This window comes from Stegodyphus dumicola, chromosome 6 (genome assembly GCF_044657685.1).
Source record: "Stegodyphus dumicola isolate Sdum_Otavi_A_Nest chromosome 6, ASM4465768v1".
NCBI classification, from domain to species: domain Eukaryota; kingdom Metazoa; phylum Arthropoda; class Arachnida; order Araneae; family Eresidae; genus Stegodyphus; species Stegodyphus dumicola.
Genome location: NC_140773.1, coordinates 157,613,004 through 157,635,109, shown reverse-complemented (window position 1 = coordinate 157,635,109; position 22,106 = coordinate 157,613,004). Strand labels below are relative to the sequence as shown.

The window sequence follows — 22,106 nt, the reverse complement described above, 5'->3', positions numbered from 1 at the left end:
TGCATAACCTGCATGTATTCCATTCGTCTTCCTACAACCGATAGGAAAAATTACAGTTATGTGAGAGATTTGGAATACTGAAGTTCATATGAATGTTGAATACTGGGACCAAATCCTGCATTCTGTCATAATTGAGTAATAATCTGAATAATAAAATTTTAAGAAAACATCAGTTTCATTCACGTGAATAAAATAAATACATTTTCCAAAAACGTCCAAAAAATCTATCACAAGTGTCAACATAAATGATCTACAAATATATTTTTAAATATTTAAATAACTCATAAGCTTAAGATAAACCAAGAGAAAAAAGTATCGAGAATTCATTGGCATATACCAACAGCAAAGATAAAAAGAAAGAGCACATAGCGCAAACTCATTTATAAATTTAAAGAAGAATGAGAAATGAAACAAATTAATTTAATTCGCTTTTTAATTCTAAATTAACAATTTTTAAAATAGTAATTATCCCCTCAGGTAGTGTGCAAAACCACAAAGAAAAGGCAGAGCTCGGCAGAAACACAAAGAAAATGCAGAACTCAAGGATGTTACGCGCACACAGCACAAGATTATGACTTCTTTCAAAGTTCAGGTGAAAGATAAGATTATAATCGCAAGAGTTAGGTACGATAGCATGTACGTTCTCCATAACAACAATTACGTTACTTATAAAGCTTTAAAAATGCTGAAAATTCGTGGAATAATTCGCAACATTCTTCTGCAGAGTAAGAGAACATTTTCATCAGCTAAATTTAATCAACCATTATCAGCAAATGACGTGCCAAGACCAGGTGGAATCGCTACGTTCATGAGACTCCCATATCAAAATACAGCAAAAAGTGAGTTATTTAAAAGGGTTTCTCCCCCTTCTTTTTTAAACATTGCTAACGGCAGATATGTATTATAAGTTAATATTAAGCAATAGATTTTGCGTCGTTTCAAAATATTTGTATTAAATTCATGGTACTTTCCGTTTCTGCAATGAAATGACAATGAAATTTCGCCAATTATAATAACTATTACAATAATTTAACTATTTCCTTTGACATTTAATAACGTAAATCGTACTTTGTAACATACATAAAAAAACTGCGTGTGTAGAACTGTTCCCCCCCTCAACTTTTTAAACTGTACGATTAAACTATGCTTAACAGCTGTTGATTTTAGTATAATATGGAAATTTGGGATTTCTTTTTACATCTTATAAATAGTTTTAAAACAAAATTAAAGAAGTTTAAAAAATACAAATTTTATAATCACTACAATGGTTTAATATGGTTTTACATAGTTTTTTAATTGAAGGACCCATCTATGGCATGTATTTCGCTTGATAAGATTATTTATTATTGTAGAAAAAGTTTTACTCAGAAATTAAATCAAACGAAAAAACAAAATCATTCCGTATGTTAGAATAAAGAGAAAATATCAAATTTTCTGTTATTTTTGTTTGAAATCTTGATTTATTAGATGCATTATATTTATAAGGTATTTTCTCTCCCTTCTCCACATGCCCTCGGATATAACTGGAAGCACACTCGACGCGTTATTTGAGAGATCAGGCATTCGAATCCCTGAGAGGGCATTGCTCAAATTCCATGTCTTCAGCATCAAAAACCGTAATGGTTCTATAAGGGAGTCCCGGTGAGGGCACTGCACATTTTTCACGTCTCCAGCACACACACACACAGAAGAAAAAAAAAAAACTAATGACTCTACAAGTAGCACCCGAACAAAAAAGGTAGTGGACGACAGTTCATCACTACCAGGATTCGACAATTGGGTCCCCAGTTGCCTTTGAAGTATTTTCTTCCTCCTTTCCACATGCCTTCGTGGTGTAATTGGAAGCACAGACGATGCGTATTCAAGAGTACAGGATTCGAGCCCCGGCAAGGGCACGACACATTTTTCACATTTCTTGCTTCAAAATAACCTAACGACTCTACACGTGGTGCCCGAACTAAAAGGTGGTGGACGATAATTCATCACTACCAGACAATTTGGCGATTGGGTTCCTCTATCCCCAGTCCCCCATTAAAACGGAGCGTATATAAGATATTTTCTCCTCGTCTCTGCATGCCTTTGCGATGTAACTGGAAGCACTCTCAAAGCGTATTCGGAAAGTCTGGAGTTCGAATCGACATGGCTCGTTTTTTCTCGTCTCTTGCATCAAAAACCCTAGCGACTGTATAATGGAGGAGGGAACTGCACATTTTTCACGTCTCCAGCACCAAAATAATAATAATAATAATAATAATAATAATAATAATTAATAAATAAATAAATAAATAAATAAAATAAAAATAAACATAAAAAAATAATAATAAATAAATAAAAACAACTAGTGACTCTACAAGTAGCACCCGAACAAAAAAGGTGGTGAACGATAATTCGTCACCACCAGGATCTGGCGATTGGATTCCCTAATCCGCAGTCGCCCTTTGAAAGGGGGAGTATAAAAGGTATTTTATCCCTCCTCTTCGCATGTCTTTGTGGTGTAACTGAAAGCACACTTGACGTGTATTCGGGAAGTCCGGAGTTCGAATCCCGGCGAGAGCACTGCTCATTTTTCACGTCTCCAGAATCAAATATCCTAATGACTCTATATGTCATTTAATCTGTTAAAAAGAGAGATGCTAAAGAATGAGAAAAATATATTAACCACTTCTTTCCGATTTCCTTTCGATACGCGCAGTTTGAAATAATAATAACAAAATTAACAATGGGAATTATTGTTTGTAGACTTAATTTAATTGCATTTTGTTACAACAGACGGGAAACAATGATCAGACTAGTTCTGACATATGCAACTCTCAAAAATTTCACCCACACAGGGATGACGAGTTTTACAAAAATAAAACTTTACAAGTTTTACAAAATAAAACTCTAAGACGGATTCTCAAAGCGCCAAGATTTCTTAGCAGCTCTTAGATTCACAAAGATTTAATGATAGACAGCTACATTTTAACCACTTTTCACAAATTCCTCAAAAGAGTGGATAACTGAAAGTATCGGAAATTTAACAAGTTTTCTAAAACTTCAAAAGACCTAGAATGATATTCCATAACCAGACGCGGACGGGGCTGGTCTAACCGGCGTGTTGATGGTGAAAAATGGTGGCGGCACTTTTCTCGAGTATATCTGCACTTGCCAAGACTCAAGAGTTCTGTGCCACAAGGGCACCGGCACATTTTCCAGGCTGACGATCCCACGCCAAGAGTATCTGAGGTACAAACGGTGTTGCCTACACTCTTATGAAGCTTTGCATCATGAAGTAACCAACCTAGATCAATGTTGCAGGGACATCCATTTGAAGATCTCGGTGAGCAGGTACCTGTTTGCATAATGGTGCTGCCGTCTTTAAAACATTTTATGAAATCATCTGTATAAGCGGGATAGAAAACTTTCTTGCTTTTCTGGAATGAAGTAAAGAATTAGATCCAACAATCATGAATTTACTACGAGCAAACGACGACGAGGTTAAAACGTTGAGTTTAATGCAGTTGCCATTAGTTTACCCTTCGACTATATTAGGACTGTCATTAAATCTTTTACTTCCTTCGAGTTCATCGCTTTTTTGCTGCATGAATTTTAGAATTATGATTAATAGTTCATCTTTTTTAACCAGGTAAGAAAGCAGCGTCACAGACATCGACGCCTTTGGAATTCTGCCGAATTCTCGATGGTCACAGCCGCTTCTGCTCATAACTCCAATCAACCGTAGACATTTCCAACACCTCCTCTCTCCGGTTTTTCTCATTGTTTACATCAGGAAATTTTGAGGAAATGTAGTCAACATTAGAAGAAGTTCGTTCAGGTGTTCAGGCATCATCTCTTCATGATTTCTACTGCCTAAAACGTATGTTAGAAATTAATGCAAGCCATCAGTCACCAAGAGCTACGGCCTTGTCAGCAAAGTAATACATTCCATTCGATTCATTCGATTCTGCTTTTAAATCGCTTAATTTGTTAACCAATAATTCATTGAATCAGAAAAAAAAAAAAAAAACATGAAATAATTTTTTTAAAGAACTCCGTCATTTGGATTTTGAGGTGCACATGTTCGGGATCTATTTGTATTTAAAATTTGGTGGCTCTAGCTCCACAATAAAAACTATATACAGCATATAACAAGCGTCCAGGAACACAATGTATTGTAGTCAAACGAATAGAATTACAAAGAAGCAAAAGTATATCATTTTACAGAGCAAAGAATTTTTCAAGAGCATTCACTTTACAGATACGCTATGTGAAAACCATTTGTAACCCGATAAATGTCTACACGATAACCGAGCTCTTGGCATACACGGCCTAACATGTTTTCCGAGATTTTGGATGTTACTTGCTCAATTTTCCTTTTGAATTCCACAATATCATGCGGAAAAGGAGGAACATATACAACCTTCACAGAACTCCATAAAAATTCACAATGGTGATATCCGGGGACCATGGATCTAGGAGGCAAACACTGGTCGGTTGCTTAACCACAACCAATCTAACTACAGTAGACTCCCGATTATCCGTGCCTGCCGCACAAAGTTGTTTTATATATATATATATATATATATATATATATATATATATATAAGCGTAAAGCAAAGAAAATAAAAATGTTCACAAAACTGAGCGAAACGTTAAATTTGCTAACATCGTGCTTATTTATAGCAAAAATATCCCAGGCCTTCTCGGAACCTTTCCCTCTGATAAGTAATTGATTTCTTACTCACCTTTGCAGAATCCGCTCCACCGCCCTCTCTCGTCTTAATCTTGGAATTCGAGAAACTAGACTTCATGGGGAGAAACTTAGTGGTGACCAACAAGCAGCCGATGATTTCCACCATGAATTTGAAGAATTTGTTTTAAAAGAAGAGCTATCTTTTGAACAAATTTACAATTCCAACGAATCGGGACTTTTGTGGAAATGTCTTCCCACTCGCACTTTAGCATATGAAAGCGGCAGGTCATAAAAGCAGCAAGGAAAGGATCACTATCATGACTTGCAGTAACGCTACCGGTGGACATAAACTTAGACTTGTTGTCATTGGAAAGTAAAACAAAAAACCGAGATCTTTCAAAGGCACAAGGATAGAAAATTTGACCGTTGATTAATTTAACCAAAAAAAAAAAAAAAAAAAAAAAAAAAAAAAGATGGATGAACCGAAACATTTTTCAAAAATAGTTCGAAAAAAAATCTTTGTACTTCAAGTGCGTAAACATCTTAAATCGAAAAACCTGCCTGGAAAAGCTGTGCTATTTATTGATCGACAACGCACCTTCTCACCCAGCAACAAGCGTGCTAAAGTCACAAATGGACAAATTTTTGCAAAGTTTCTCTCCCCAAACGTTACTGCGCTAATCCAACCCATGGACTAAGGAGTTTGTTCGATGTTATGCAAATTGTATTTCTTTCTTTGTACCGAGGAGCGGCGCAGACGCAAATTTGTTAGGTATTTAAAGCTCGCGTTTAGAGCTTTGAGGTTGCTGTGAATTACTGGAGTTTCAACTAGGCAGAGGTTCTTCTGAGTTTGTGTTGGTAAGCCGCCACTGAAGTCGGAGTTTGTGTGGTCTTCGCCGTTCCTCAACTAACTTACTATTTGAAAGTCAATAAAGAAGTTTCGGTCAACGTTAGGAGTCTGGGGTTTTTTGAGTTCTATACTGAAGTAATATCAAGTTAATTTACAGTCCACTATTTTGAAACAACGGAACGTACATGTTTTATGGTCCGTCAGCTACGGAGTCGCAGTAAATTTGGTGAGTCAGTGTGTTTTTTTATCTTTCTTATTAGGTAATGGAATTTACAACGCTTAAGACTAAAAAGCATGTAGCTAAAGCTAAGTTAAGTAAACTGAAAGAGAAAATTGCAGTGACTTACGATTCTGCTGATGTTGATCAGTTGGAACTTTTTAAATCTAGATTAAATGACTTAATGACCGAACTTTCGGATATTTTTAGTAACATATTTGTAGTGTCTGAAGAAAAAGATATTGATGTATTTATAGAAGAACAACAGGTCATACAAGATACTGTTGATGAGTTAATTTTAATGCTAACCAGAGTTAAGAATGTTAAAGACATTAGTGTGGAAACTAAATCTTGTGAAATAGCGAGTATACGCTTACCTAAGCTAACTCTTCCTGTATTTAGTGGCAGTACTGAAGAATGGTTATCATTTTCTGATTTATTTAAAACGGCGATAGTGGATAATGACCGTTTATCAGGTGCACAAAAGCTACAATATTTAAAGGGTTCTTTAAAAGGAGATGCTTTGCGGATTGTTCAAGCTTTAACTATTTGTGACAGGAATTTCGAAATAGCGTGGCATTTATTGTGTCAAAGATTTTCACATAAGAGAGAATTACTTTCATCGTTATTAAAGAAAATCTTGTATTTATCAAATTTACAAGCTGAAATTCCTAGTCAGATATTAGCGTTAGTAGACACTGTAAGAGAGTGTGTATGTTCGTTTGAAAATCTAGGATTCAAAGTGGAGCAATTCGCGGATACCATTTTAATGTTAATAGTACAGTTTAAATTGGATTCTTCGACGAGAGGATGGTGGGAAAGAACATTAAAGAGTGAGAAAACACCAACACTTAATAATCTTCTAGAGTTCTTGAAATCTCATGCCAGAACCTTGCAAGCAGGTAAAACGCAAGGTGTTAAAAAACAAGTTACAAAAGACAAATTAACTTCATTGGCTTCAGAGATTCGCGCGCAGTGTACGTATTGTAAAGCCGGTCATTCAGTTTTTAAATGTAATAAGTTTTTAAATCTGAATGTTCAGGAACGCGTTAATTTTGTCAAGAGAAATAATGTTTTTTTTAATTGTTTGGTTTCAAACCATAAAGCTTTCGAGTGTAGAAGTACACATAAATGTAAAAAGTGCTTTAAAAATCATCACACACTACTGCATTTCGAAAGAGTTCAAAATGAACCAAAGGCGCGTAAAGGAGTTACGAACAGTTCGAATGAATTATCAGTGACGGCTAAGCCATTTTTCCCTGAGCCAGAACCTCGCGCTCAATCGGCTGGGTCAGGGAAGAATATCGCAAGTTCTAGTCCAGTAATTAAATCTTGTGTTTCAGACTTTAACTTTCAGAATGAAGTTTTATTATGTACGGCTGTTATTAAAGTGTTAGATTCATCGGGTGAATACCAATTGTGTAGAGCCCTCCTTGACCCTGGCAGTCAAGCAAGCCTGATTTCAGAAGATTGTGTACAAAGGCTAAGGTTAGCAAAAAGAAATGCCAAAGTTTTTATTTCATGTTTAGGGTCTTTGGATACGAAAACTAATGGGATTACGGAAATAAAGTTCGTTCCGCATTTTCCGGCGAAAGTGTCATTTAAAACACCAGTATTTATCATCAATAGAATTATTGGAACTTTGCCGCATTTTACATTAGATAAGAAGTACGTTGAGAAATATAATGATTTAATGTTAGCAGATCCAACATTTTACAAAAGTGGGCCTGTTGATATACTTTTAGGCGTAGATATTGCCTTACCTCTTTTAAAGGAAGAAATAATTAAATGCGAAGAAGGTAAACCGGTAGCTTCTCGTTCTGAACTAGGATGGATTATTTCAGGTAGTGTGAATAATTCAACAGAAATTAATCCTACTGTCTATGTTAATAATATACAAGTGGAAACTGATCAGATGCTGTCTGACTTTTGGAAATTGGATGCTGTACCTACGTTTGACATGCTTACTAAATCGGAGAGAGCATGTGAAGATTATTTCAAATCTACATATACGAGAGAGGAAAGTGGGGTATATACTGTGAAATTACCGTTTCACTCTCCGCCTTCGCAGCTTGGAGATTCCAGACAATTAGCTATGCGTAGATTCCAATCTTTAGAAAATTCACTTCTAAAAAGGCCTCAGATATATGAACAGTATAAGGATTTCATGAGGGAATACCTTGAGCTGAGACATATGGAGGGAGTGCCTGAGGGAGAGATTCTTATTGACCCTACGTATTACATGCCTCATCATGCCGTATTAAAGGAATAAAGTACTACGACTAAACTGAGAGTTGTTTTCGATGCTACAGCTAAAACGACATCGGGTCTTACATTAAATGATATTTTGATGGTTGGGCCAAGAGTTCAGCAAGAGCTGTTTCCAATTCTTCTACGGTTTAGAACTCACAAAATTGCAGTATGTGCCGATGTAGAGAAGATGTTCAGACAAATTCGTGTCCACCCAGAAGATACAAATTGGCAACGAATGCTTTGGAGGGATAGTCCTAGTGAGCCCTTGAGTACATTTAGATTAGTGACAGTTACATATGGGACTGCCTGTGCGCCATATTTGTCTACTAGAGTAATGAAACAACTTGCATTAGATGAACAAGTGAGATTTCCTTTAGCATCAAAAATTGCCCTTCGTGATTTTTATGTTGATGATTTGCTTTCAGGGGCACAAAGTGAAGAGGAAGCGAATGTTCTAGTTCAGCAGTTGAATGAAATGATGAAAAGGGGTGGATTTCGCTTAAGGAAGTGGATTTCAAACAGTTCAGCTATTTTAGAGAATATTCCCGAGTGCTTACGAGAATCCAATATTTCTCTTGAAATAAACAGTGACAAGAAATTAAAAGTATTGGGAATTAATTGGAACAACTCTAGTGATACGTTTCACTTTTCGGTATGCATAAGTGATAAAGAGTTTACTAAGAGGACTATTTTATCAGAAGTAGCCAAAATCTTTGATCCAATGGGATGGTTGGCGCCAACAATAATATACGCGAAAATATTATTACAAGAGTTATGGAACTTACAGCTGGGTTGGGATGAACTCGTTGATAAGAGAATAAGTAGGAAATGGAAGCGTTTCTATCTAGAATTGCCCTTACTTTCAAGCTTACAATTTCCGAGGTATGTCTTGAGTCCGAAGGCAGTAGTGATTGATATCCATGCTTTCTGCGACGCTTCAGAAAAGGCTTATTGTGCAGTCATCTATCTCCGAACAATCAACCTTGATTCGTCAGTCAAAGTCAGCCTTCTGACATCGAAAACCAGAGTAGCGCCCTTAAAAACCCAGTCTCTTCCGAGACTAGAGTTGTGTGCTGCGTTACTTTTAGCAAACCTCTTACATGCAGTATTATCATGCATAGAACTGCCTATTAACAATATTTACGCATGGACCGACTCGCGGGTTACATTGGCATGGGTTTCGTCCGAACCTCGCCGTTGGCTACCTTTTGTGGCAAATCGAGTTGCAAAAATCCAGGAAGCTGTTCCAGGTATTCAATGGAATTATGTTGCTGGGAAAGAAAATCCTGCAGACTGTGGGACCAGAGGTTTTATTCCATCAGAATTCCTACAATGTGAGTTATGTATGAAGGGACCGCAGTGGTTAAACGAATCCGTAATTCATGTACAGCAAAATTCAAGTGTAGAATTAGAGGGTGAGGTTATGTTGAAGGAATTGAAAAAGAGTTTCAGTTCAAATATTTCCAAATTTGAAGAGCCTAGTGTGTTTTCAAGATTTTCATCATGGTTAAAGTTATGTCGAGTGTTAGCGTGGTGTTTAAGATTTAGAAATAATTGTAGTAAGTTACCTACAGAGCGTATAAAGGGTTATTTATCTACTGAAGAATTCTGTGAAGTTACTTCTATGATTGTTAGGATTGTGCAAAGAGCCGAATTTCCAGAAGAATTATTCTGTTTAGACTCTGGTAAACCCTTAAAGACATCAAGTAAATTACTGTCTTTAAGTCCTTTCTTGGATTCCGCGGGAGTAATGCGTGTAGGCGGAAGGCTCAGAAACTCTACAGTTTCAAATAATCAGAAACATCCTATGATTTTACCTAAGAATCACAATATTACACGTTTAATTATTAAGCATTATCATGACACGTATCTTCACGCAGGTACGCAGCTACTCACTTCTGTCATACGACATAGATTTTGGATTGTGAATGCTAGAGATATTATAAGAAAGTGTATAAACCAATGTGTTATCTGCCGTAGAGTTAGAGCGCAAACTGCAACTCAGCTAATGGCAGATTTACCCGCTTCAAGAGTTACTCAAAGTAGAGCTTTTTCTCGTGTAGGGATTGATTTAGCAGGACCATTTAACGTTAAATATCGTCCGGGTAGAGGAGTCAAAATCTTTAAGTGTTACGTATGTCTATTTATTTGTTTTACTACAAGAGCAATACACTTAGAATTAGTTGGAGATCTTTCAACAAAATCATTCCTCGCGACACTTAAGCGGTTTATAGCTCGTAGAGGCAAACCGTGTGAAATTCACAGTGATTGTGCAACGAATTTTATAGGAGCTAATAAAGAATTAAGGAAAGCCTTTTCTATTGTTCAACGTGATGAACAGCTACAGGGTTACATTTCTTCAGAAAATATTAAATGGTTGTTTAATCCTCCCTCTGCCCCTCATTTTGGAGGGCTTTGGGAAGCGGGTATCAAGTCTATGAAACATCACTTAAAAAGATGTTTAGGAACACTTATTTTAACATACGAGGAATTTTTGACATTAATAACCCAAATTGAGTCCTGTCTTAATTCTAGGCCTTTAGTACCAGCTTCAAGTGATTGTAGCGACTTGGAGGCGATAACACCAGGACACATTTTAACCGGTGCGGCTTTAAGCGCTATTCCAGAATCTAACCAAATTCAAGAAACCATGAGCTGCAGTGACCGTTGGAGGAACGTGCAAAGGTTATTTCAACATTTCTGGAATCGTTGGAGCAGTGAGTATTTATCTAGATTGCAGCAGAGACCCAAGTGGTGCAAGGTACAACAAGACCTGAAGATTGGTGATATGGTTCTTATTAAGAACAAAAATCTACCTCCGCTACGTTGGAAATTAGGTAGAATTATTAAAGTGTATCCCGGTCTGGATGAGAAAGTTCGAGTGGTGAGTTTACGCACGTCTAATGGTGAAATAAAACGACCTATAGCAAAGCTATGCACTTTGCCATTTAATTCCTGATTTAGAGACTTTAATTTTTATTTTTCAGGTTTATGCAGTTCAACAGTTTAAATTTATTGTTTGAACCCCCTTGGGACTTCAAGGCTGGGGGTATGTTCGATGTTATGCAAATTGTATTTCTTTCTTTGTACCGAGGAGCGGCGCAGACGCAAATTTGTTAGGTTTTTAAAGCTCGCGTTTAGAGCTTTGAGGTTGCTGTGAATTACTGGAGTTTCAACTAGGCAGAGGTTCTTCTGAGTTTGTGTTGGTAAGCCGCCACTGAAGTCGGAGTTTGTGTGGTCTTCGCCGTTCCTCAACTAACTTACTATTTGAAAGTCAATAAAGAAGTTTCGGTCAACGTTAGGAGTCTGGGGTTTTTTGAGTTCTATACTGAAGTAATATCAAGTTAATTTACAGTCCACTATTTTTAAACAACGGAACGTACAGAGTTATTGCAACAATAAAGAGAACATACCGAACCAAGCTGCTAATGACCAAAATTGAACAAGGTTATGATCTGAAAGAGTTTTGGAAACACTACACAATCTTGGACAGTATCTACAATATTGCATCTGCATGGGACTCGGTGAAACCGTCAACCCTCATAAAATCATGGAGAAAACTCATGCCTAATGTTGAAGCCAACAACAACCTAACCCCTTTGAGTTGTGAAGAAGTAAATGAAGATGTAGACACGCCAACGGCGACTCTTGTCGATATGGTGAAAACAGTTCCGGGTGGTGAGAACTTCGATGCTGAAAACATTAACGAGTGATTGGAGTGCGATGTCAACGAACCTGGCTTCGAACGCTTGACAGATGACGAAATTGTGAAGAAAGTAAGGGGAGAGACCGATAATGAAGGACAGCGAAGTGAAGACGAGCCCACTGTGCAGATGCGGAAGACTCACGAAGCGGCTTTGCAACAAGTCGACGGACTGCTGAGCTATTTAGAAGAACAAGTCGACGGACTGCTGAGCTATTTAGAAGAACAAGTCGACGCGGAGAGTTGGCCGAGAAACTTATGCTGCGAAAAATGTAATCTCGAATCAAGAGAAAATGCTTCCAAACCAAGAACAAACGCAAATGACTGATTTCTCCAAAAATGTGTAGTTTTACAGTTATGCTTTTGTAATTACATAATACATTACAGTATTAAAACAGTACATTTTATCAATTTTTCTGTGTATCCTTGACGCCTCTTGTAAGTACAAAACACTTTTCTGTTTTCATTAACAAAATGCATTTTAGGTTAGTTTTGAGTGATATACTAAAATATTAAGCGTTAGTTAAACATTTCCTGCTGTTTATTTTACGTTTTATTGTACATAAAACGATTTTTCAAAGTTGGAATGATTGTTTTCTATTTTGCAATACCCGCTTTTAGCTTTTTTCGGATTATCCGCGATTTTTGTTATCCGCGGCGGCCGCGCCACCCAATTCCGCGGATAATCGGGAGTTTACTGTACTAGGTAGCAGCTGTGCGTACAGATATGTTCTAACATCACGGCGAAAATGTGGGGAAGTGTGTAGCTGAAGGGCAAAGTTATCTGATTCAGTATGCGACAATGGCATATTAACCAGTTCCGCAGCATTTGAAGAAACGACTCTTGAAATACAGATTTTTCTCTAAATAAGAAAGGTCCAAAATTTTCTTGTGAGACACGACACAAAAAACTTTACCTTTGCAGAATTTGTTCCACAAAGTTATACGGGTTTTTCATTCCCCAAATTCTAGTATCGTGCTGATTTACTATCCCAATCGTATGAAATGTTGCCTCATGTGGAATCAAATTCGCAAAACTATCATCTTTGACCTGCAATACACAGCAAAAATTGGAATCGCTAGTTTTTAGTATACAACTTTTGTTTTGTCTATATAGTTTCATGTTAATTTTTTAGGCAAAACACGCCACACAGTCATTGTTGATAATTCCAACTCACTTGAAGCTTCTCTCACTCATTCAATGTCATTTGCATTCATACCTGGCCGACCACGTTTTTTCTTGACACAACATGTTTCAACAAACTTCACATAAAAATCGTAGATTGCCATCATGGTTGATGGCATCTTCCGGTACTTCACCCTAAATTTTCTTTGGTCATCCATTGCACTATTTATTTTGTCAAATTACCTTCTCAGTTCCAGAAAATGCCATCTTACTTCAAAGCCGTTTTTCACCTGCCGGGATAACTAAAGATTTCGCGGCACCTCCTGTTTGCGAAGAATAAAAAACATTTAATTATAAAATTTCGTAACATCAATTTGGCGCACCTGATTGCCGCTCCTCTCCTAGTCAAGCCACTCTCTTCCTAATGACACCACAAAACGGCGATATCTTGGAAAACTTTACTCTTTGAAATGATGCGCTTTGTTACTTTGTAATGCTACTCGTTTGGTTACAATAATTTTTTTAAGTTTTCCCGGACTTTTGTTACGTGCTTCTTTCTTGTTTAATAATAAGGATTTAAAAGAATAAAGCCTTTTTCACTCCCTTGTAGAATGTAAAGAAAGTATAGTTATCGCAAAAAATTTCGACAACATACTTCAGCGGAAAAATCCATTTTAATCGTTCCTGCATCCATTTAACGATTTTTTTACACGTTTCTACGTACGGAGAGAATCAAGGACTCTTTTTTTCGAAAACGGATAACAAAATGAATTCAAAGGTGACTTTTTTCGGGATGTCTGTAAGTACGTGCGTTAGTATGTAGATATGTTTCTCGCATAGCTCAAAAACGATTAGTCGAAAAACATTGAAATTTTGTATATGAGATTACTATAACATCTAGTTGTGCACCTTCTTTTTACTTCCTTGTACGAAGTAAAATGGAAGTATTTTAATCGCGAAAAGCTTCAGGCAGCATGTTTCAACGAAAATATCCACTTTGACCGCTTTCGAATGCAATTTAACGATGTTTTTGCGTGATATCTGTACATAAGGATAGAATAAAAGACTCTTTTCCTCCAAAAAACTGCTTTAAAATGAATTCTGAAGAGAATTTTTCGTGACGTCTGTACGAACGTACGTACTCGCATAACTCAGAAACGAGTAGCCTCAGAACGTTGAAATATTGTGTATAGGACTACTACAACATGTGGATGTGCACCTCGCATTTTGATTTCAATCGGCCGTACCAAACGTATATAAATATATTTATAAATATATCCACTCTGTTACCCGGCTCAGTGATCTCAGTTTCTTTACTCTTATATGTTTGTAAATTGTACTTTTTTTTCTTTAAAAATGATTGAATTATGTTGTTTTTATATTCCGGTTAAGGGTTTTATGCCTTTAGTAAATCTGTATGCAATATTTTTAGAATTATCAACAATTTAAAAGTTGTTTAAGTGCCGCTAAGCCAATTTTGATGGCGGCAATTGCTTGTTTACATTTGAAACAGCTGAGTAGGGAATTTGTTGCCAATCTAGAGAAACGTAACTTCGCAACAACAAAGATAAATGCCTTCATTTATTATTGCGATTTAAATCATGCTTAATCCTTTCTGGAATTTCTTCGAGGAAATAAGTGTTTAAGATTTACTTAATTTTTAATAATTTAATTTTTAATAATTAGTAATTTTTAGTAGAGATATTTTGAGTTTTTAGGTATTTTTGCCTTGTCGCGAAGTGAGAACTGAATTAATTAAATGAGAAATACTCAATCGTCTGTGAAAAACTGTTTCTTTTTTGTTTTGTTTGCTTAATTTCTTTTATACATAGTTCTAGCTTTATTATAGTATTTGAATAGAATATGTGGCAACGATTAGATAATTCTTTAAATGATATAAATTTTGTGCATTCTCAGTTATAATATGAACGAAATATAATACTGTTAAGTGAACCTAGCGCCAGAGTGTCACTAGGGTAAACAAATAGAGTGAATTTTAAAGAATGCACTTATTCTATTGTGGTTTGTGCGCTGTCGGCGAAGTAGATATAATTAAATCCAATAAGTTTAAACAAAATGCTAGAAAAAATGCATATAATTTAATATTCCGTACAAGGAAGTCATGTGGTGTACAAATCAGATTTTTTATTAGAATTGTCAATACTAAATGTGTGTGTGTGCATAAAGGCCGTACATGGGGATATATAGTATATATGTGTTACAGTAAAAATGATAAATCGGTGATTATGTAAAATTACCGATGATTATACATAATCACCACTGAATTTGGTAAATATGATCAATTATTTCATATTTATCAAATTTGCCGGTTAGTTTATAAAATCCCCAACTCGTAATGGGGAAGGTAATAAATTCGGATTATTTTGTGGAAGCAAACCAAACCCATATCCTATGAGGGAAAAATCATTTATTTGCATTTACATGTAAGTTTACTTTTTTAGACTTATTAGACTGTTTTAGAATTACAAAGCTTGCCAGATTTTTTACATTTGCACTTATCATCCTAATCAGCACTAAATTTGGGAAATATCCAACTCATAATGGTAAATGTGATAAATATCATGAATTATTGGGCCAATAGAATAGAGTGCAGGTTTTTTTTTTGAGTAGTTACTACTCAGAAAGATATTTTTTGGTTGGACAATATGGCGTAAGAGACCACGAATTACAATATTTTATATTTTAGAATTAAAAAGTCAATAAATGGTTATTTTAGTTCACATACATTTATTTAGCCTGAACGAAATTTGAATAAGGGCCTGACAGGTGTTGTGGAATAAAAAAAATGCAATTTATATGAGCTTGTACAAAACAGTTGCACATAAAAAAAAATGAAGTTACATATAAAAAACATACTAAGACCATATTCTAGAGGAGGAAAAAAAAAAAAAAAAAATTTCAAATAACGTTAAATGCTATTACTACAAATTACTAAATATTTTAAGTTTACAGTTTTAAGCATATTAGACTATTAAGACATTTAGAATTACAAAGTTTTCCGGATTTTTTACATTTGCACTTATCAGACTCGCATTGTCTCTTACAAACGCATCGCTGATATCCCTGACCTCCAGATAGAGAGATGTCTTCCTAACGCATTATCGAAGTGATATTGCTAGATCTGGAACATCGTCAAGCAAAATACATTTTTCTTCACAAATTGTGAATTGATTTGTGGTATACAACTGTGAAAGTCTTCCTTGTGTCGTTCCTAACTGATAAAACTCTTCATTTTGAACTTCTAATAGCACTGCTAATAAATTTTGGGGATCACTTCTTGCTCTGTCAACGTCTGGTATTCGTAGTTTCACTGTGTCACCAACTTTAACAGCAGGAAATTTAAGATTTGAAACCTTCAGCATTTTCTTTGCTTGTAATTCTAAACCTTCATTAGCACTCATTCTATGTTTTCTTACTTGCTCTTGCCTGCATAAAATATCTGTTTGGATTAGAGCGACTGCTGCTTCATTCTCTTTCTGTGTCTTAAAATTAACTTCAGATGGAGGGTCATTTTGAGATAGATCGTTATTGTCCATACTAGAAACATTTTCTATTTCGCTATTGGTGTTTTCAGAAGCATTATTAACTGTCTCTATTATTGCCTGAAGCTTTTTTTCAGTTCTAAGATGTTCGATAGGGTCATTCGGAAACGTTTTCAAGCCAAATTTTACAGGCGTCCCAAACATTGCTTCATAAGGAGAACAATTGATGCCATAATGAAATGCTCTACTTTTTTTAAGTTGCACAAAACGTAAGCCTTCGGACCATTTACTAGTGTGATTGCTTTCCAACCAAGAACTTAGCATATTTTCAATATCCTGGTTTGCACGTTCAATCGAACCTTGAGTCTGGCTGTGCCTAGGTTTTCCGTGCACAATTTTCAGATCTGGCCACATTACACAAGCTTCTTCTACGATTTTGTTACTAAGCTCACGACCGTTGTGACTTTGCAGTACACTAGGGGCTCCAAATATAGTAAAAATATCAATTATATGACATGCAACCTCTTCTGCACGTGTGCTTTTTAGGGCACGCAACTCTACGAACTTCGTCAAGTGATCTTGATAGACAATATAAACTTAAAGTCATTATCTGGTTGCTACTGCATGTCAATTAGGTCCACCTGGCATCTTGAATTCATCTCTTGAAAGACCATTGGCCTAACAACAAATCCTTTCTTAGGTACCTTGGTTTTTTACAACTTTCACACAAATTTAAGTAAATCATGACTTCTTCGGTAGTAATGTTTTCGTACTTTTTTTTTAAGTTCTTTTAGCATCCTGTTTCTATCACCATGCCCTAATAATAACACCTCATGAATTATGGTAAAAATGTCTTCAAAGTACACATAAAATCTAACACTGGAGCTGTCTTCACTTACGGGAACGATAAGTTTTTCGACATTGCCTACTTTCATTACATCATAGCTTTTTAGTCTCTGATAATCTTCCGGTTTTTTCCCACTACTTTTGTTTTTACCATTATTCACTTTTTTTAACAAATCATCATATCTTTCTTTCGTCAGAAAACCGCTGTTTGTTTTCTTAGAATCCATCATATTAAGTAATTTGGAATTAAAACGCTCAAGCATACCAGCCATTATTCAATGTTCTATTTTTTACGAGAGGGTAGCAAAAAAAAGTCTACATGCAACGAAATGAGAAATACTTCTGAAATCACATGGTTGTCACGTCTTGATAGAAGCCAAGCAGTTGCGCAAACTGAACGAATTTTCGTAAAGTTAGGGACTTTTTATCACTTCCCCATCATGCGTTGGGGATTTTATAAACTAATCAAATTTACCAAATTTAGTGTTGATTATGTATAATCACCGGTAATTTTATATAATTCCCGAATTTATTACTTTTACCGTAACATATATATAGGGTGAGGCAAATAAAAGTGGCTCGGAAAAGAGAGTAACTCTGTTCTCCGGACCCTTTTATTTGCCCCACCCTGTATGTATATATATAATGAGAAATTTTTCATATACCACCTTCAAGGAACACAGCTTCAATTTAAAACCATGAATGAAAAGAAAAACATTTTTTTTTTTTTTTTAATTACCATTTTCAAATTAGTATACTCAAACCTCCTTGCTCAAAAACATAAAAATCTGCCAAGAAAAATCTTTAATCGCAAAAATACCAATTCCAAAAATCTTTAATCGCAAAATACCAAAGTAAACATTTTAAGTATTGAAAAGGTAGCTATTGCTATTGATCGCAGATTAGCCGACTTATCAAGGGGATAAATCAATCTACTATCAATTAACAACAACTAAATTAAGAGAGTAAGCATCAATTTTTTGCTAGATCCAAATCATAAGTCACAATTAATGCTAAATCCAAATAAAGACGTTAGTCCATTTAAGCCAAAAGAATCCTGTTAAACAAAATAAATAGAATATAATCTTAAAATTAATCTTAAATCTCGTTGCTGGCTGTTCAAATTTTCCTTGTTTCTTTGCCTCCGCAGCTGGTGTTCCGTCATCAATTCGTCGACATTTGCTGCGTAGACTCCTGTCCGATGGGTAGATCTTCCGTTTTGGAGCCGGGTTATAGTTGCCGTCATTTCTCCTGGCTCTCTTTGCATTCGTCGTACTTCTCCCTTCTTCATTCTGGGGGTGGTCGTACTCTCTCTTTTCTGGTCGGTGGAACGGCTTCTTTTTCTTGTTACCTTCAATTTTCCAACGAGAAACTTTCTTTTCAATTGCTCCTGCCTCCTAATGGCTTGCCCTTGTGATTGTCGTTGTTCCACCTCTGCAGCTTGTGCCTGCAGTGCCTGCCGTGACGGATCCTGCAAAAGATCTTTAAATATTTGCATTTTATTACGATTATAGAATGGTTTTATCTGGTCAATGTTTGCGGAGCATGTTTCACCATTCCTGGCTTTTAACACCACTACAGCCTGAGTTATTTTTTCTATGACATATGGTCCTTCAAATCGTGGAAAAAATTTGGCAGTTTTATCTTCTGGTGCTGAAGAAAGTGAATGCTTAATTTTTAACACTTCATCTCCTACTTTATAAGTTACTCCCCGTCGTTTCATATCTTAATAGAGGTTCTGTTTTCTTTGTGCTACTTCAGTGTTCTTTTTTGCTTCTTTAATTAATTTTTCTATATCGCTCATTTTAAATTCTGGGGCTCTTTGTTGAACATAAAATAATTTATCTAACGGCGTTATAATCTTTCTGCCTAAAAATAACTCAGCAGACGTTTTGCCCGTTGTATCATGTTTTGCGGTCCTAAGGGCGAAAGCTAATTCATTGACATAGTTATCCCAGCTTTTATGAAAATTTTTAACATAACTACGGATAATTTTCACTATATTTCTATTGACCCGTTCCGCTATATTTGATTGCGGCCGATACGGGACCATTTTTAAATGACGTATGCCCAGTTTTTGGCACATGTCTTCAAATATATTACTTACAAATTGAGGACCATTATCCGATATAACTTTTAGGGCGCCCCATATTTTAAAATATATTTATTTAAAATAGAATCAGTAACTAATTTCGCGGAGGCTCGTTTTAAGGGAACAATTTCGGTCCACTTACTAATATGGCAAACCGCACATTGAGTTGAACAGTGTTAAACGAATGTCGCATACTGCGCATGCCCAGAAACAAATTTGGCGTAATTATTATGTTGGCGCGATTTGAAAAGAGGATAAATACGGTATGTGGTAGATGTACCGCCATCTGATTGTAAACAAATCCGGCGTTTAAGTCTTCGTAGAGTATATGTGCAATGTAAAGTAATTACTGTGTAAAATTAGATTTTTTTTTTTCCTGTACTGCTCCAAAAACTGGAAAGTTGAACGATACGATCAAGTTTAAATTCGATTCATGAGTACACAAAATGGGTAAAGGAAGTAGCGTAGATGCAGATGCTCCAGTGGATAGCGCGAGCTTCAAACCAAATGCTATTGCGAGATTGCTTTCAGGTACGTATATATTTTCCCATTTCAGGGCACAGCTTTAGTATAGCCCACCCGGAATTTCAAACAAAAACAATATCGCCAAGAGCGGCGATAAATGATCTGATCTGGTAACCCATACTATTCACCAAACGCAATGTAAACAAGAGGATGGAATTACGGTTACAGCTAATTTAGTAGTCAGTTACATTTATTCAATTTCAATACAAATTACCGACATATCCGTTTACTCAAAGTTTAATGCACGTGCCCTGTATTCTTACTTTTCCGGTATAGATTTCTCTTAAAATTTGTCTCACGCTGCGTTGAAGGAGAAATGCAATTTTGTATTGTTGTTTAATTGTGAATTTGTATTTAAGACATCATTTTTTATTTAAATTGTATTTTTAATTTTTTGGTTTTGATATGTTTATAATGCTTTCCGACTTACGATATATATCGAGAGCCCGACGATCTACTCAACAGTAGCAAAATTGTAAACTTTGACCCTATAAGTAGCTTTTACCTCATTATTATAATACGTAGTGTTTGTAGTCGTAATCGCACTTGATAATATGAGTTCTTTGATAATACAGTGTCTCACAAAAGTGATGGGACACTTGTGCTTTACAAAAGGAAACTAATAAAATAAATTAAAAAAAACATGTAAAAATTTTTGTGGGTGTGTTTCATACTTAAATTTAGTATAAATTAGAATTCTACTAAAATTAATATCTAAATACACAATTCGTAACACTGTTATTGGCGATTGTTTAACGCTCAGATACCGTGATAATACTATTTTGTATATATTTTTTTCGCTAGTTGAGGTGATATTTTTGCGTTTAGTTATTGCTTGCTATAAAACTGTTGTAATTAAATATCAGGAGATTATAAAGGTCAATTTAAGGTGGGAGTTTTCAAACAAGCGTAAAATTTTGGAAACAGATATTTTATGTATGAATTAACAATAGAGTATGAATTTTTTAGAGGATTTTTCATGGATTGTCGATTATTGAAGGATAGCATTTTCTGTGAAAAATTAAGATACCATGCTGGTTAGTTAGTCAGAAAAAGTCATTGAATGGTAGAATTTGCAAGAAATGTACGACTGAGAAATCAATTAGGCTAGGACCTTGTTTCGCCTGTAGTAACCTCAATTTTTCTAGAAACATTTTTTTTTTTACAACGCGAATCAGTGGAGTTGCTTATGCGAGTATTTCTGCAATTCTCCGATTTCTTTTAAGTGAAAGCAGATTTCTTAGTATATGAGCAATGCAAAGTTTATTAAATTTCTGATTTTTTAAGTGAAAAGAGAAAGAGTGGGCCCAGAAAATAATGAAAATTGTCTACTTACTGGTATATAAGGGATTATGTTGTTACGTAGCAAAATGTTAATTTGTAAATATGATAAAATTTATATGTTTCAGAGTATTAATTAAAAAAAAAACTTTTTTTATTTGTATAAATGCTAAAGCTTAAAAATATTTGAAAATACTGAAGCTGTATGAAATACAAGTATGAGAGACTGCGACGTTCTTTATCGTTGTAATAACTGGTAGAATTCGCTTACTGTATCATGATAATTTTAAATATAAACAATTTATTATACTTATTTTCAGTTACGCCTAAGCTCAGAAATGTAAATATAAAGAATTTGATGTTAATTTACAATAATAAAGAATTCATTATTTTTTTAAAGAGAAAAGAGAAATTACGCGTAGCATGGAGAATACATTGTGACGTCACACCAAATTATTTATTAAAGGTGAAATAGCTAAAGGTGTCGGGTATTGTTTTTAAAATTACATCCTTTTAACCTTAAGGTGTGTGTGTGTGATTATGGCAAAGCCTCGAGGGCTATCTGTCTAAGAGGAGGGATGCCTTCGTGGAGGACTTTCTAAGGGAAACTGGCTCTTATACACGTTACACATGGGGAAAACCACGAAAACGCCCATGCAGTCAGCCCGCTCGCGGGATTCGAACCTCGGACCGAACTACCAGTGTTCAGGGACTTTACCGCTCGGCCGCTGGTGTCCTTTTAACCTTAATCATTTTTATTAATCATTTCTTAATATTTCTTTCTCTTAAAATTGTGTATAATAGTCGTAAACTTATTTCTATTATCCACGATTTCTGGTGAAATCAAGATGGCCGCCATTTTTTGAAACACGGAGTTTCGTCGAAAATCTGGATGGCAACCATTTTTCAAAACAACGTATTTCATGTGCTTTGGCGCCAAACCAAATTCGCCAAACTTTGAAGGTGGGCTATACTAAAGCTGTTCCATCAGGTGAAAGCGATTGGCTTATATGGAAATACAGAATAAAATTTGTTTTA

General features: G+C 35.5%; 1 protein-coding gene across 1 annotated transcript in view; it reads left to right on the top strand.

Annotated features, from left to right (window-relative positions):
- The first annotated feature begins 619 nt into the window (after positions 1–619).
- The window catches only part of LOC146996886 (uncharacterized), a 52,286-nt gene continuing 30,799 nt past the window's right edge, over positions 620–22,106 (top strand). Inside the window, exon 1 of the mRNA XM_085819101.1 lies at positions 620–839. Coding sequence (XP_085675227.1) covers positions 635–839 — 205 coding nt within the window. The 5' untranslated portion in view covers positions 620–634. The remainder of the gene's footprint in view (positions 840–22,106) is intronic.